Below are 13,416 nucleotides of genomic sequence, written 5' to 3'. Positions count from 1 at the left end.
AATTGTGTGTGGATTTGTTTCGTATACTCTTCCCTTTAACAGTTCCCATAAGTAAAAGTCACACGTGGACTAGTCTGGTGACCGAGGAGGCCACAAGCCTTTGCTGATTGTCCTCTCTGGTGTAAACATCTCATGCACAAGGGACAATGATGCAGCTGATATGTGGCATGTTGCACCGTCCTGCTGAAAGTAACATAACTGACGCTCATCTTCGGTCAAGTGTGTATAAAACTCCTCCAGGATTCCCATATACACGTCACTGTTCACTGTCGTCTCAAAGAATATGGGCCCAATAACGCGTGTGGCGGAAATGGCACACCAAACACCAATCTTCTCATCATGCAAGGGTACCTGGTGGATTGCGTGTGGATTTTCTGTCGACCAATACCGGTTGTTTTGGGAATTTACGTACCCAGGCAGGTGGAACCACGCCTCGTCACTCATGTTCAGCATTAGTGGATCCAAGAAACCACTGGCAACATTGCTCAACAGCCATGAACAGAAATGCACCCTCTTCTGCAGGTCAGGCTCCTTCAGTTCTTGCACAACACTTATCCGGTACGGTTTTAACTTCAGTCCCCTTAAAACACGTCTGCAACTTCTCTCACTCGCATGAACCTGTTGACTCAATCTCCTGGTTGACTTTCGAGGACTTCTTGTCATTATCTCCTCCACCTGCATTTTTAATTCAGGTGTGCAGACAGATGGTCGTCTGTTCCTGGGAGCATTTTGAACCGATCCTGTACGCCGCCATTTTTCAATCAATTCCTGAATGGTGCTTTTTGCTGGCACAGAACGTCCTGGAAATTTCTCCCGAAACAAATTCTTTGTTTTCACAAAAGATCCTGTGAGAATGAACCCTTCAACAATGGCAACACGCTCGGGTATCGAATACGGCATTATCACACACTGACACTCACCCGGCTTAACACAACGAGGCCTTTTTCTCAACTGGTTTCGACAAGTTTCACTGGCTGCGGCTGCACGTGACTGCTGCAGGTCACGTAAGTCGACCCGACCTCGACACGCCATCTCTTGGTAGGACGGTAGATTATTTAAGTGTTGCCAAAAACACAATATACCAGAATATTACGACGGCCCGGTTTTACGTGCCGCACCCTGTATTTTGCAATACCTCATTTCCCGAACGAGAAATATAAATGACTTGATTTTGACATTCCGAGGATTAAAAGAAACTTTATTAACGCTAAAAGCATTGTATTAAGGTGAGTTTAAAAGCTCGACTGTCGCCTACAGATGACAACACATTTTCCTTATCTTTCCAGAGTATTTTGCAGGGTTCGACAGTATTCACAATAACCACATCAACTTCGAGATGAATAGTCAAACTTTGTGGGAAGACAAGTTGGGTAAATAATTAGACAGTAGTTGGTACAATGATATACAAAGAGTGAAAAAAGTGGACAACTGAACCGAGACTCGAACTCGGGATCTGTGGCATACCGTGTTGATGTTTTAATCCCTACGCTTCCTAGAACAGCTACACACTCTCTCACCCGTGAAGTCGGTGTTCTTTACTTAGATCACATGCCTTGTGCCACAACGTAGCTATTGTGGTTGGACACTCTAGTATCCATATTCAGAACACCTTTTTGGGGTTGTAATCTTAATCTTAACTATATAAATCTACATGAACTGACATAAATTAAAGGGGTACTTCCGGTTGACGTGGAATGTTGAAATTTGGTATGATTGTAGCTTTCCGAGACTAATCGACAGGAAAATTGCCAAAAGTGAATATATTTTATTTTTAGGGAGTCCAAAGGATGGATGAAGAATTTCGCCATGTTATTTAAATGGGTGTTTTTTGGAACTACAATCTCATGTTTTAGGTACTTAGAATTGGAATAAAAACGTGGAATTCGGTATGCTAATACATATTCGGTAGCGTTGACTAAGTAAATCGCTAAAAATAAAAATTTCCAACTGTAGAGTGGTTTTATGGAGAACTGAAGAATCTTTCCCATGTTATTTATATGGAACATCTTCTACGCCCCAAAATGTTTAGGCATTTTCGGCAGGATTAGAATGACGAAATTTCGCATGTGTGTAGCCTTCTGGGACTAACCTACAGGAAAATTGCCAAAAGTTAATATTTTTAGTTTTTAAGTGGTCTAAAGGGGGGGATGAAGAAGTTCCCATGTTATTTAAATGGGCGTTTTCGTGGCATACAAAATCTTATCTTTTAGATAGTTGAAATAGGAAAAGGAACTTAAAATTCGGTAGAATTGTGGTTGTAAGAGGTGCGAGGCCGTAGGCCGAGCAGAGGCACGGGTGTAGGGTCGAAGTCCCCAGCTGGGCAAATTCAGGAAATATGAACAGCAAATGCAAGAAATTCACTGTTAATGCTAAGGCTGATACAGAAAAGATGCGAGGCCGTAGACCAAGTAAACGCGGGAGTCTGGGGGCGTAGCCCCCAGCTAGCCAAAGGTTAGTCTATATTGTAAAATTGAAAATGAATATATTTGTGGCTCTTAATCTCTGGAACCACCCACCAATTTCAGTCAGTTTTTTAACGTAGTTGACGCTCGGGCTTGGGAAGCTTTTTTATCATTTCGCTTTGACAGTAGAACTTAGGGGAGGACGAGATAAATAGAAATAAATAAAACTTAACTCTTGAACCATCCAATCGATCTCGATCAAATTTTCAACATAGATGAGGTTATAACCTGAGATGTTTTTATTATATCACTTTGACGGCGCAGCTTAAAGGAAAGGGGAGATGCCGTTAAAAATTTCCAATATTAGTGTCGAATCTATAGTTTTCGGGATCGCTGAGATGAAGTGACACTTGTGATGCCGTCTAAATCCATGCCACTAGAAACAAAGATAGCATATTTCACAGGTACCAAACATATGAGATAGCGAGTTGTGTATTTATTTTTTTTTTTATTTTAACCCAGCGAAGCGTGTAATCGATACTAGTATTATATATTAATGAAAGGTGAAAGCAAGGGGATTTTTTACACTGAATGACCGGATTTTTTGAATATGAATGGTGGGGTAAGTAAAGAACACCGGCTTCAAAAGTGAGAGAGTGTATGGATGTTTTAAGAAGCGGTCTAGGTAACTTAGTGGTTAACACATCGACACGGCATGCCGAAGACCCCGAGTTCGAGTTCCGGTCCAGTTATCTACTTTTTCACTCTTTGTATATCGTTATATCGTTGAATTCACACCTTCAGAGGAGTTTTTGTGTTATACATTGTACAGAGCATTTAATTTTACTTTTCAGAAACATGCTTCCAACAATGAAACACACTCAGCAATTAAAAAATGTGCTTCTGTATGTTGGTGATTGTTGCTGCGCTTGGTTAAACTCACCTTAATATTTATATTTATGTATTTGCACAATACTTTTCAGTATAACGATGCATGAAATACAAACTTAAATATTAGTACCTAAACCCTATCTTCTTTCTTTGCATAAATAGTAAATAATATTTATGTAGGAATAACGTCATTATGTTAAAAGTTTAACCAACTAAATTTGAACTTTCAGGCGAATGATGATGGCACAGCCATTGAGTTAACATGGTGCGACGACCATGTAAGTATCTTTTCTGCCAACTGGCTACGAGAGAGAGACTTTTCGTCTCAGAAACAGGACACATGGCTCAAGAACTACCGTCCGAAGAAAATCTTGTGGCAGGCGAACGAATTTGACAGCATTCCTAGATTTCAGTACCGTGACGTCATGCAGAACGATAAAGTACTTCTAGACTGGCTTCTTGTGTTGGAGGTTTATGGGGTTTGTATCTTGGATGCAGTGCCACCAGATGAACGGCAGTGCAGCGCTTTGGCACGGAGAGTGGCCTTCCCAAAGAAGACGCATTATGGGTACGTATTAATTCTTACTTTAGCCATTTAACCGTTTTACATAATCCATCGAATTTTCCACGGGTACTTTTAAAAAAAAAAGTCTAGTCTGAAAATTGTAAACTGTAATAGTCTGTTGTATAGAACGGAACGCAAATACCTGCTTATTTGTAAACTATTATGATGGAAGTGAACATGAGAAAACATGGAAATACATACAAAGATATTTAAGAGTAGGAAGTAATACAGTGTTACGACACCAGGCTTCACATTGGCCTCGAAAGTAAGATCATGGAAATTCTACTGATACTGGTTACAGTTTAACGTTCGTGTGAGACGTCGTGAACTTGTAGTTGCATGATATAATTTTTCTTACTTCAAAGACGGTATGTACCATATTGTCTCCACATTTATTGGTATTCTGTAGCATATATACCCAGAGTGGGGTCGTTAATCGTTTCTACTAGTGGTGGGTACAACAACCGGTTTTTCGGTTTTTAGAAAAACCGAAACCGGATTTTGATAATTTTCAACAAAAAAACTGTTTCGGTGAAAAAACCGGTTTCGGTTTTCTTCAAAACCGGTTCGGTTTTTTACCTGATCCGGTTTCGGTTTTCTTTAAAACTGATTCCGTTTTTTTTTTTTTCAAAATTTGTTCTATTTCTGACCAGAATGGTATTTCGTTGTTCTCCGGAAATCGAATCCATTTCCACAGAAATAGTTTTATGTGTTCTCGAAAAGTTTTCACAGAAACCAGTTTCGGTGAAAAACCGAACCGCTTTTGAAGAAAACCGAAATGTCGGTTTTCGGGTTTCGGTTTTTATAGAAACCGGTTTTCGGTTTTTATGAAAACCGGTTTTGCCCATCCCTAGTTTCTACACCCTTAACGCGACTCACTTGCACTCATAGAAGTAGTCTCGAAAGGAAAACACAGATAACAACAAATTCCATGTACCAATTTTAATGCAAACTGAATGTTGAATTTTAAAAATGGAATTAGGTCATTTCTGATCCAGATTCGCCATGTACGCAAGAAAATGAACTTTTGTCTCAAATCTTTATTATTATTATTATTATTATTATTATTATTATTATTATTATTATTATTATTATTTCTAAAACCTTGTCTTTGGCGTAAAATATATTTAAAAGTGTTGATGATAATACCAGTTTTCATCCACCCCCTTTCTAAGGTTAATTAAAACTAATTTTGTCAAACTGTTGAATAGAGATGCAAGGGCTCGGAAAAAAACCGGCTTTTTTGGAAAAAAACTCGGTTTTTTCTGCTTTGCTTTTTTGCTTCGGAAATTTTGGGCTTTTTTCAAAATACTGCTTTAAATTGATAAAACAGACTTTGTATCGCTTCTCTATAACACAAAAAATCATTTAATTAGTGGTTGATGCTGATAATAATATAAAACATCGAAAATAAACTATGAATTTCGAAAAAATATTTCAAACAATTTTTCTTCAATATATTTACATTATGAATTCCACAGGATTAACCAATGTATATAATAAGAATTTTTTAACCTCCTATATACAAAAGTAAGCAGAATTGGCAAGAACCGTGGTTGTTTTTGAAAATGCCAAAAACCTGTTTTTTGAGGGATGTTTAAACCAAGCTTTTTTTGGTTTAAACCAGGCTTTTTTGACTTAGATTTTTTGCTTTATGTATTTATATTACATATTCACAGAAATAGCCTAAGTTTGTTTCGCCTTGATGTTATTATGCAACAGCGGGGTTATGCCGGAAGAACTCCCATAAGCTTAAAGAAGTGCGGTCAGTAAATTTCTTAAGTTGAGAATCTCCCGTCCTAGCCATTGGGAAAATCCCGTCATTACTTGAAATGTAAGACAATAACGGGAAAATCCTGTTATTGCCTTGCATGTAAAATTTAAAGGTCAACGTACCATAATCAGTACCCTAAAACTGAGGTATTAAATTACAAATTTAGTACCGGTACGTAGATATCATTGAAAGTCCAATCCAAGCTAATGTTGGAAGCTACGTAGGCAATCGATAAATTTTGCCAATTTCTATCAATATATTTAAGCAATATTGGCTTCTTTATAAAACAACACGCATTTAGGCATGTAGAAATATACAATTTGGTTTGTTTCGTATATTTAGGCTTAACATCCTTACGAAATACCGAGGTTATCAAGGAGAAGACTTTCGCTTAAACTGACATCCGAACCTCTACTTGGGTTACGCATGAAAGAAGGATTGTGGTTCGACCGAGAATTGAACATGGGACACCTTGATTAAAAGGTGAAAGGGAAATAAAACTATTGCAGGTGGTTCGATATCTGGAAACGTTACCATGAAGTTCACACGATTCGCATTTTTCATTCTTTTTATTTTTGTGGTTTAAACCAGTTATTAAAAAAAAGTTGGTGTAAATCAGCCAACCCTAAAAGTAAACACTTCTTTTTAAAGAATACACAAATAACTAGCAAAATAGTATGTAGTATTTTTACTTCAAAATATTCCATACCCTCTTTTTGAAACAAAATAAAATTAAAATAAAACATAAGAGAAATACTTAGATTTATATGATACACTTAAAGGCTGCACATCTAGAGCTTTTGGTTCTGTATATTCTTGAAATTCTACAGTTAAGTTTTATAGAACCACCATCACAGTTTACCCAATCCTCAAGTATTCTGAATTTTTAACACGAGGGATTCAACATATCATTACGGAACCCCCCCCCCAAAAAAAAAAGACTACGGAATATATTTAAGTTAAGCTAAATACAACTGCACAACAAACATGACTGAGTGATTAGCTTTTGCGCTTCTATCGGGAAGTCCGGGATTCAACCAGCATTCGACCATTCTGACAAAGCTTTTCTTCATTCCATCTGTGAATGTAGAAATAGTGCGTGTACTGTGAGTTGGGCGACTTCCTTTTTTATTGTTTTTAAATCGTTATTATTACTAATTACCAGCAGTGACGGTTTTGCGAAGGTTAGGGGGGTGGTCTTTCGGACTAAAGCCCGTTCCCCAAAGTTACGGAATGTCTGTAACAAACGAAATATCTATTATTTATGCCTTTACTCATAAACTTTAAGCTCCCGTCAAATAAAAATTACGAATGTTTAAAAAAACTAAACATTAGTAAGAAACCCTTCCCAAAATACTTTTCTAAATCCGCCACTGATTCTCAGTATAAAATGATTTTTAAAGTTGTATCCGGAAGATTATTGCTAAACATATAAAGGAAACGAAATATTAGTTATGCCTGTACTCATAAACTTCAAGCACTTCCCAAATAAAATTAGGACTTTTTAGGAAACGAAACAATCAGAAAAAACCCTCCTAAAGTACTTTTCTAAATCCGCTACTGATTATTTGTATAAATTGGTATTCAAGGTTGTGTCCGGAAAATTATTGCTAAATCACTTCACAGCTACAGTATAACAGAAATGTGGAAGTATACGGTTTGACGGATATATTGAAAAACGTACGCTTTGACGGATAAATAGAAAAACGGGCAAGTTTAACTTTTGCGCTAGAAGCTAGAGTACTAGGCTCTTAGAAATGAAACACGGATGACAAACTAGAGGAGAAAAAAGATGTCGATAACTCAAAAGTTAAAATAAAGTTAAATAGCCTCTAAAATTACCCTCAAATACTACATTCTTCATGTTAGCTTTAATTCGTAAAACATGTGCTCCATCCATCTTGATGGTGAATTTCAGAGCGAAATGTCACATTCAGGTCATGGAATTCTTATCTAACTATAGAATATACTATAAGAAAGCTATTTAGATAGAAAAATCATGAAGTTGAAAAAAGCCAAAATTTCCAAAATTCTCGTTTTTTTTCCAAAAAAGCCGGCTTTTTATGTGAAAAAAACCATCGATTCAAAAAAGCCGGCTTTTTTGCATCTCTACTGTTGAATAATATGACAATTAAGTTCTGAGTGTTCTATTAAATTCAACTTCTACAACGAAACAGTAGTGCTCTATACAAAGCGAAAGTCGGAATTTTCTTAAATGGAACATTGATAATTTTTCTTCAAGTTTGAAATATACACAAGAAAATAAAATACATAATTTTGTATTATACAACTTTTTCCATAGTGTTTCCTTTATTCTAAAATATGACATTGAAAACGAGAAGTGCTTTATATAACCGTCATGCATTGTCATTTCACCAGCAAAATGACACTTTTGGTAAAAATGTTTCTAATAGAAGTTATACTTTCCTCCCTTATGTTAACCCGCGTCTGGTTCGAAATACGCATATTTTCTTTGTTCCTTTATTTATTTAAGGTTAGTGAAAAGGGACAAGTTTTGCCGATAGATGTCGCTACAGTCTTCATATCTCTCCCATGTATTTTTTACCTTTCACGAAAATTTACAATTTCTCTTATAAATTTCAACCTAGAGACTTCAAATTTTTAGAGAAGGAACTTCATAACCTATTAAAGGGAACAATTCGTGCCGATTTTTTTATTTAGAATTTTCTTCACTGTTAAAACAGTTCCACTGTTAAAGGTTTGGGTATCCATTTCAACAATGAAGAAAATTCTAAATAAAAAATCGGCACGGATTGTTCTCTTTAATAGGTTACGAAGTTCCTTTTCTAAAAATTTGAAGTCTCTAGGTTGAAGTTTGTAAGAGAAATTGTAAATTTTCGTGAAAGGTAACAAATACATGGGAGAGATACGAAGACTGTAGTGCCATCTATCGGCAAAACTTGTGGCTTTAAACCAACCTTAATCTAGTGGCCTCGCGTGGCGCAGTCGCTAACGCTCTCGCCTTTAATATGAGCGATCCCGATGGGGACACTCGGTCGAAAAAGTGTAAAAGCTTTTCCAGGCCACCCATCTTGAATAAGGTTCTCTACACCAGGCGAATGCTGGCATGGTACCTAATATAATGCTTCCAGGCCGCTTCCTTCCTTCCCCAATCCTTTCTTCCTTCCCTTTCATCGGACAGTGTGCTCGCCGAGGAACGCCATCCCTCATATACGTGAAGGGCTAAATGGTCTTATATGTCGACAGCCCAGAAATCTAATTCCTAATCCTAATCTTATTTAATCTATTTCTAATCTGAATGAACGCTTAAGGTCTGTTCTGTGAGTTTAACATTTCATCACCTAACACAGCATTCAGAATTTAGTTATCGTAACAGGTGTTGAATATTTCACAAAATTCATTTTTAGTTTTACGGCGAGTGTATGAATGCTTTTTCCTACTGTCCTGTATGAATGATTTTTCCTATATATTTTATTATTTTGAAGCCAAAGGAGGCAGTTTGGGTGAGACAAAAAGGTTTGAAACATTTTTGTATAATTTAAACCTTAATTAGTTATGAGGTTTCAGATTAAAAATTCGATTTTACTTCTGAGTAGACTACTTCGGGTCTGTTTAAACTCTTCAAATACTATCACTTAATTCGGCACATGATTTACTACATTTAGTTTCAGGTTTCTGTGTGTAATGTAAGGATCAGATTGAATTAACGACCTCGCTCTGTAGTGTTATTGTTCTTCCCTGAGTCAGAAGACCGGATCTCGGTTCCTGGTAGGAAGTGATGTAGTTTGAAACGCACGTTGAACTGTACGCACATGTATCATATAGCTTCGGTGTTGATTGTAATAAATAAATATTTGTTGTTTTCAGTATATATTGTTGCAATTGTTAAAACTATAATTTATGTTGCAATTGTTAAAACTGTAATTTATGTTTTAATTGTTCCAGTGAAGAATTTATTGTGAGAGCGAAAAACGACCCAAACAACGTAGCCTACACGAACGCTCCGTTGCAGTTGCACACAGATTTACCGTACTATGAATACAAACCAGGAGTAAGTTCATTCAAGTAGTATAGTACACTGGTGTCCAAAACTTGAAGTACGAAATTTTTTTTTTTTTTGTTAGAAATATGGGTTGCTGCGCCTGTACGTTACACAAACACGTCATCCACTAAGAGGTCAGAGCTCTTTATCATCTACTCTGTCCATAAAAGCCACAGGTTTATCGACCGTTGGACGGTAAAGTCGGCGAGCATAGATTCTGTATGATTTGTGGTGTGGTATAGCAAACAGTGAGAGCTCGTTTTGTAAGGTCTTTCGTCTTGTTGGTAAATTGGAGGAGGTCAAACCGAGACCAGTGTTTAAAGAAATTTAGAATTGACCGTAGTATAGTGTGAAGATTGTAGTAAACGTAAGACAACCAGAAATGCCTCGAGATGTCTCGGGGACGATGTCCACGCAGCGCGACATTAGTAGAAAGCCGTTGTTTGGCGAAACGGATTTGGTCTGTTCAGCTACGTAATTTATGTAGGCCTCTGCTGCGACACATGTATTACGTCGAATTACCACAAGATGCCTGAAACATGGGCCTTTATGCATGTGAACCTGTGAAATGTATTCTATTAAAAATGTTTCACAAATAGGCTTGGTTCCAATAGCGTCGAGACCCATTACCTGGTCGAATTAGGAAATACCACGGGGAAGGGTAGTATTTACGACTGGCCTCACTACATCTGGCATGAATCTGGTATTTTGTAGAAAGGAATGAAATGTTTGGTGGCATCAGGCCGAATTGTCATAATGAAAAATGAGCGTAGCAAATTGCACTTATTGAAAACAAGGGTCTGTGACAAACACAAGTTATTGTAATTATGCCATTGTCCGTTATGCTAGCCTGTTCCGTGGAGTTACGGGTTTGAACTACATTTTTGTGGATGACAATGCTCGTCTACATCGGGCAGTGGTTTCGGCCAACTTCCTTGAAGAGGGTTCATCCCATGAGGTAGCCCACGCACTCCTGAGATAAAATGGTGTAAGGAGACATGTTGCTGAGACGAGACTGTCACTGAAAACTTTTCCTGAACTCCGAAAGGTCCGTACGTAGGTGTGGCAAGCATTGTCCCAAGAAACTAGTTTCCAGTGCCACGCCGAGGTTAATGCATATCTGTTAAGAGAGAATATTTCATACTTATTTTACTTTCACCGTTGTATTTACATGTTTCTTTAGGACATAAGCATTGCTGGCAAATGAAGATACTTTCTATATTTACAGTATGTGGCGCATTATTGCAAAACTAGGTAGTCAGTGACATTAGGTCTCATCGTGAATTGTATTTTTATATCTAAATAGCACCAATCAAACTTCCATTATAACAATAATACGTCCTTCGTGGTCTTTAAGGTTTGGACATCAGTGTTTTATTTCTATTGTAATTGCTTGTGTAATTTAGTTATGTACCGAACGCACTTTAAATAAGTCTAGATATTCATAAAGATACATATATTTGTTGAAGTAAAATCCATTAGTTGTCTCCTTTTCTTTTAATTATATAAAAAATAAAGGCTTAATATGTACAAAAAATACACAGCGAGTTAGATAAAATATATATTTGTGAAGTCCTCCTCTTCTCTTTATTTGAATCATAGGTTACTCAAGTGACCATGAACCAAGAACCTTTACTGCTTTATGTTTCCTCTCCAGCTTCGTACCGGAGAAGTACCTCATTATCTGTCCAAAGCACTCAATCGGGCGTGAATATCTGCAACTTTTCGAATTTCAGCGAGACCTACTTTATTCATATCGGTCTGCGTACCAGCTTTACTGGAACTTCGTACCTACCCTTGCTTCTAGCTTTACCGGGGACAAGAAACTCACTGCCCAACATATTCAATCGGCCAAGAATAGCTACTAACATTCAAATCTTGGTGAACCTCCTCACCCCACCATTCACTCAAACGGATTAATCTATTCCTGCCTTTTGACTTACCCTCCAGCATATAAAACCAGGAATACAAGAATGAACCCTCGTTCAATCAGATATCTTTGCTAGACACAACTCACTTTACCAGCCTTCACAGAAGAGCCCCTTAGATTCTCATCCCAGCCGAAATTTTTCTGAGGAAAAAAAAATAGAGATCGCTTGCTTTCTACAGACAAAAATAAAGGATTGGACCCACTAAATAACGCATGCCAGAGATGTTACAGAAATATCCAAGAACTACACGGAAAGCTGTTTCCAGCGTTGAAGCTATTATTCATTTGTCATAAACATTAAGTATTTAAATATTGAATATTCACTGCTCAGTGTGTGTGTATATATATTTGTTTACGTATTGTGTGTTTTTACAGTGTTTCAATGAGGTTATGAATACAAATAGTTCTGACTGATTACTAATCCTAGAGAGAGTCATTCATAATTTAATTTGCTGTGAGAGGGCTCCCTTGTAACTAAGCAGTTAGCGTTCGCGCCTTTGAGGTAGGAAACCTGGGTTCGATTGTTTCGGATCCCACCCACGTTAAGCTGTAGGTTCGCGTCTCATATAACCTCACTGCTGAAGCCACTAAATTTAAAATCAATTTACTATGGCTTAAGAAGCCCCATTATTTATCACCGAAAAAAAAGAAAGAAAGAAAGAAAAGCTCTTCATTAGATCAAGGCAGTCCGGTTAAAATTGCTTCTCGTCATCGTTCTAACTTTCTCCTGTGTTTTACTTTCCCTCCTTTTTCAGTCAAAAGTCTCTTTCTTCAGGCTTCCTAACGCAGCCCGTGCGATCTACGTGTTCCTCTGGTCGTCTGGAAAGCTATTTTTCTGGCCGAAATTTGCGAAGGAACTAGCATTCTTACTTATATTAGTATTGATATATTACAACTATATAATCTTATTAAAAAGCATTCAACAGGAAAAGATCACTCTTAACTATCAGGCTTGATATTGAACTAAGAAAGAAGTTGGTCAAGTGCTATGTATATGGAGCATTGGACTTTATGGTTCAAAGACTTGGACATTACAGAAGTTAGAGAAGAAATATTTAGGGAGCTTCGAAATGTGGTGTCGGAGGAAGATGGAAAAGATAAAATGAACAAACAAACGAAGATACTTTATAACGGATAGGAGAGAAGAGGATACTTCTAGCCACCATCCTTCGTAGGAAGGCCAATGGATTGGGCTTATCTTGCGAAAAAATTTTCTTCTTCATATCACCATAGAAGGAAAGCGAGGAATAGGAAAAAGAACACAACTTATCGATGATTTGAAAAATAGGAAAAAATATTGGGAGTTAAAAGAGGAAGCTGAAAGTGGAGAAACGCGAAACATTTCCAGGCTTAAACCTAAAATTAAAGAAAGAAAAAAAAAAAACAGCTCTAGGATCTACCAAAAGACTCAATACTTAACAATAATCGTATTAAGTGTAAATTCTTTTGAACGGACTTTTTCACGAAAAATCTCGTGTTAAATTGGCATATAATATTTTGTTGAATAAAATCTGTTGATAATTGTGTATGTTAGGTCCTAGGGGTACACTTATATATGCAGTCACTTTTTAAAGTGAGTTATTTTTACAAGAAACAGCATAAAAGGGTTCTGTTAAGATATATTTTGGGATAAATCTTCCCTGGAAAACCTGACGTTTCCGTTTAGATCTAAATAATACACACCAATCTACTAAGGACTAGACATCATATTACTGCAGACTGGCCATAGAATTGACGACAAAGAGAGCATGTGCACTTCGACATCTTATAGCATTTGGAAATAAATCGCTTTGAATTTAATTTAATTGAGAAAGGCTTTATTCAAGCGAG

General features: G+C 37.0%; 1 protein-coding gene across 3 annotated transcripts in view; it reads left to right on the top strand.

Annotated features, from left to right (window-relative positions):
- Positions 1 to 13,416, top strand: part of LOC145690840 (gamma-butyrobetaine dioxygenase-like) — a 108,370-nt gene that overhangs the window by 72,192 nt on the left and 22,762 nt on the right. For all 3 annotated transcript variants that reach the window (XM_081766187.1, XM_081766185.1, XM_081766186.1), the window contains exons 3-4: positions 3,524 to 3,861; positions 9,560 to 9,665. In XM_081766187.1, the coding sequence (XP_081622313.1) occupies positions 3,524 to 3,861; positions 9,560 to 9,665 (444 nt within the window). The remainder of the gene's footprint in view (positions 1 to 3,523; positions 3,862 to 9,559; positions 9,666 to 13,416) is intronic.

This window comes from Thermobia domestica, chromosome 7, assembly GCF_964235325.1.
Source record: "Thermobia domestica chromosome 7, izTheDome1.hap1.1, whole genome shotgun sequence".
Lineage (NCBI taxonomy): Eukaryota > Metazoa > Arthropoda > Insecta > Zygentoma > Lepismatidae > Thermobia > Thermobia domestica.
Note: the sequence above shows the minus strand (reverse complement) of the source record. Positions and strands in the feature narration are given on the sequence as shown.